Source organism: Salvelinus sp. IW2-2015, linkage group LG20 (genome assembly GCF_002910315.2).
Source record: "Salvelinus sp. IW2-2015 linkage group LG20, ASM291031v2, whole genome shotgun sequence".
Classification (NCBI taxonomy): Eukaryota; Metazoa; Chordata; class Actinopteri; order Salmoniformes; family Salmonidae; genus Salvelinus; species Salvelinus sp. IW2-2015.
In genome coordinates this window covers 3327395-3330507 of record NC_036860.1, presented here as the reverse complement: position 1 = coordinate 3330507, position 3113 = coordinate 3327395, and the positions used below count along the sequence as shown (strand labels likewise).

The 3113-nt window shown below is 40.0% G+C and overlaps 1 protein-coding gene across 2 annotated transcripts; it reads left to right on the top strand.

The window, feature by feature from the left end:
- The first annotated feature begins 376 nt into the window (after positions 1-376).
- On the top strand, positions 377-2008 carry tmem205 (transmembrane protein 205). 2 transcript variants are annotated; one of them, XM_024010814.2, is made up of 4 exons: positions 377-485; positions 983-1091; positions 1245-1408; positions 1571-2008. In XM_024010814.2, exons 2-4 carry the CDS (start codon positions 992-994, stop codon positions 1871-1873), a joined length of 567 nt encoding a protein of 188 aa, XP_023866582.1. In that variant the 5' UTR covers positions 377-485; positions 983-991; the 3' UTR covers positions 1874-2008. The 2 variants fall into 2 exon arrangements, with proteins under 2 accessions (XP_023866582.1, XP_023866583.1); XM_024010815.2 differs by having other exon boundaries at positions 389-537.
- Positions 2009-3113: the final 1105 nt, after the last annotated feature.

The following is a 3113-nucleotide window of genomic DNA, read 5'->3' as shown; positions in this document are numbered from 1 at the left end:
TGAACAATGACCATGGAGTATTACACCAGGCATTGTCAAGTTATGTTACTTTCTGATGATCACATTGACACAATAACACTTACACACCTTCAGCAGGAAGGGGCGGTGGTTCACACTGAAACAACAATCGACATTGTATTGAAAATCCTTCTAACAAACTATTTTGGTACTGTATGACATTGAGTGCCAACTCACCAAGGCCCTCTTGTCGTCCATGTCAACTGACCTGAGCTAAGTAAATTGTAAGTGGGTGGATAAAAACGGTGTCACAATGACAAGGCGGGGATACATTCTATCTCATTGATGATTGGTTTGTGGGTTATAATTTAACGTAATATTCATTTTGTGATAATGTGATTTGTAGATATTGCTTGGGGGGCGTGGTTAATGGAAATTGACGTTTGAGAGAGGAAGTGTTGTTCTAGTGTTCGATCAACGGGAGTTGCGAAAAGAGAGTTTCCCTTCAGTCAACATACCACATCCAGGTAGTTATTTTTCAGTTGAGTATTTTTTTAAGGAAAAAAGAAAGACAAACAAGTAAGAAGCCACTTTCTTCTCTTTGGAATGCACTGCAACACTACTTCCGCGCAGTTGTGTAACTCACCTAGCTAGCGAGTTACTATGGGTTGTGCTAGCGACATTTGTAGTTTCTGACAAATGCCATTCCACTCATGGTTTCCAATTCCCAAAATGTGATATTGAATTAAGTATTTAATCCTCAACAGTATCGTTTTTCAGAACTGTTATCTCTCGAAGCCACTATCACTTGCATGCTAATCAAGCTTGCACGTGTAGACGGACCACTTTCCAGTCATCAAATTATGTTGTTTTAAGGGGTTTCAAAAGGTCTTTGTTGAATTGGTGATTTTGGGTGGGCATGTGTTTTTTGGTTTTATGTCCCCAATGTTGTAAATTAATACGTTTCATTATCTGGTTTACTTGCTAACATTTATCTGGGACTTTTCCTATTTTTGTCCCCCAGATTAATACCATGGTCACAGAAGGGGAGCCTACAGATTTGGTGAAAGTGCTGCACCTGCTGGTGCTGTCCTTTGCATGGGGAATGCAGTTGTGGGTCTCCTTTATAGCAGGTGATGATAGGGGATGAGCAGAGGAAATCTGTTAGATTGTAGGGTTTTGCTAACACTTGAAGTGGCATATCAAAAGAAGCCAAGATTAAGAATGAGGCACAGTATTTGTCTCCCCATTTCTCTCACTTACATTATCTCTTTTCCCACCCACAGGTTTTGCACTGGTGAAGCAGGTAACACTGCACACCTTTGGGCTGGTGCAAAGCAAGCTGTTCCCTGTCTATTTCTATTGCCTACTGGGCAGCAACTTTGTCAGCCTTGCTGTGTATGCAGTCTACCACCCCAGAGAGCTGCTGGATTGGCACGAAAGCCTGCAGGTCATATCACATTCTATTTTGTAATTTAGGGCAGGATTCAATCTGTACCGGTGAAGCGTTACAGATTGCGCAATCAAAATGTTAAGATTATTTCCGATGTAGATAATGGTTGTATCTACATGTCATCGACAATTCAGAATAAAAATTGTTCTTCCCCTGTAGATGGCCCTGTACTTWTTGGCAGTCATCATGGCAGGTCTAAACGCACAGTGGTTCGGCCCGTCTGCCACAGAGGTCATGTTCAAGCTGCGGGAGGTGGAGCAGGAGCATGGCCTGGGGAACCAAATAGGGATAGGGAGCCAGAGGGAAGCCTACGCCAAACTCAGGGAGCAGGARCCCAAGTACAAGGCCTACAAGAGCACCTTTGGCCACTATCATGGCCTGTCCAACTTATGCAACCTGATTGGGTTTATCTGCACAACCACCAACATAGTGTACACAGCTCTCAATTTACACACCATTTAGAGATTGTGTATATGTGGTGTTTGGTGACAAGTTTTCATATTGTCTGTCAATGAGGGGATGTATGTATCAAGTGTCTCAGAGTAGGAGTGCTGATGTAGGATTTTTGCCTTTAAATCACAAATAATATTACATAGCTCTGGAAAAAWTTTGAAAATATGTGATTGGTCAAAAGACTAATTAGTGGGGGGAAAATATCAMAATTGGCTTCCTGTGTAAATGCAGCTTTAGGCATATTACATATGGATCTTAGTTCAGCACTCCTAATGAGACGCTTGATGCATACGGCCCCCAAACATAATGCTTAACCATATTTTTTTTAAATGTGCCTTTTTAATATAATTGTTTCACCTGTCAATAGAATACATAGCACACAATGTCAAATGACTTCTGGTCTTTCCCTTGTCAAACCGGGAAAGGATGAATGTAATAAAGATCGATTTATATTTTTCAGAAGTACATGATAAAAAAAAAGTGTTAACGTTAGTGATCCTCTTTTTGATTTCCCTACAGTTATTGTTCATTTTACATTGATGTTGAAACAAGAAAAAATAATAATTCAGTTTGAGTTGTTACCCTTGATGGAATCAGAAAATGCACTCTCCTACAGTTTGAGCATTTTCTTTGGAAAATCAGGTGCAATACAGGGTCAATAACATGCAACATATTGAGACCAGACCACACAGTTAGTGCCCACCTCTTGGAACAGACTGGTTCTAACTTCATTATTGTGATGGACATCACGTTAAAAAAAAACACAGCTTTGAATAAATGGACCGACCAGTGCTTTGCTGGCAAGCCTGGGAGGAGAGGGATGTATTAATAAAGTTAAAATATCACTAATGGATAACTGGACAGAAGCCAAAACTGTAATGGTGTTTCAGAGTGAGTGAAAAGGCTTCTACAATCTACATATTGTGATGTATTAGTCTGGTTGTTTTAGCTGTATGCATGTACAGTGGGGAGAACAAGTATTTGATACACTGCCGATTTTGCAGGTTTTCCTACTTACAAAGCATGTAGAGGTCTGTCATTTTTATCATAGGTTACACCTTCAACTGTGAGAGACGGAATCTAAAACAAAAATCCAGAAAATCACATTGTATGATTTTAAGTAATTAATTTGCATTTTAGCATGACATAAGTATTTGATCACCTACCAACCAGTAAGAATTCCGGCTCTCACAGACCTGTTAGTTTTTCTTTAAGAAGCCCTCCTGTTCTCCACTCATTACCTGTATTA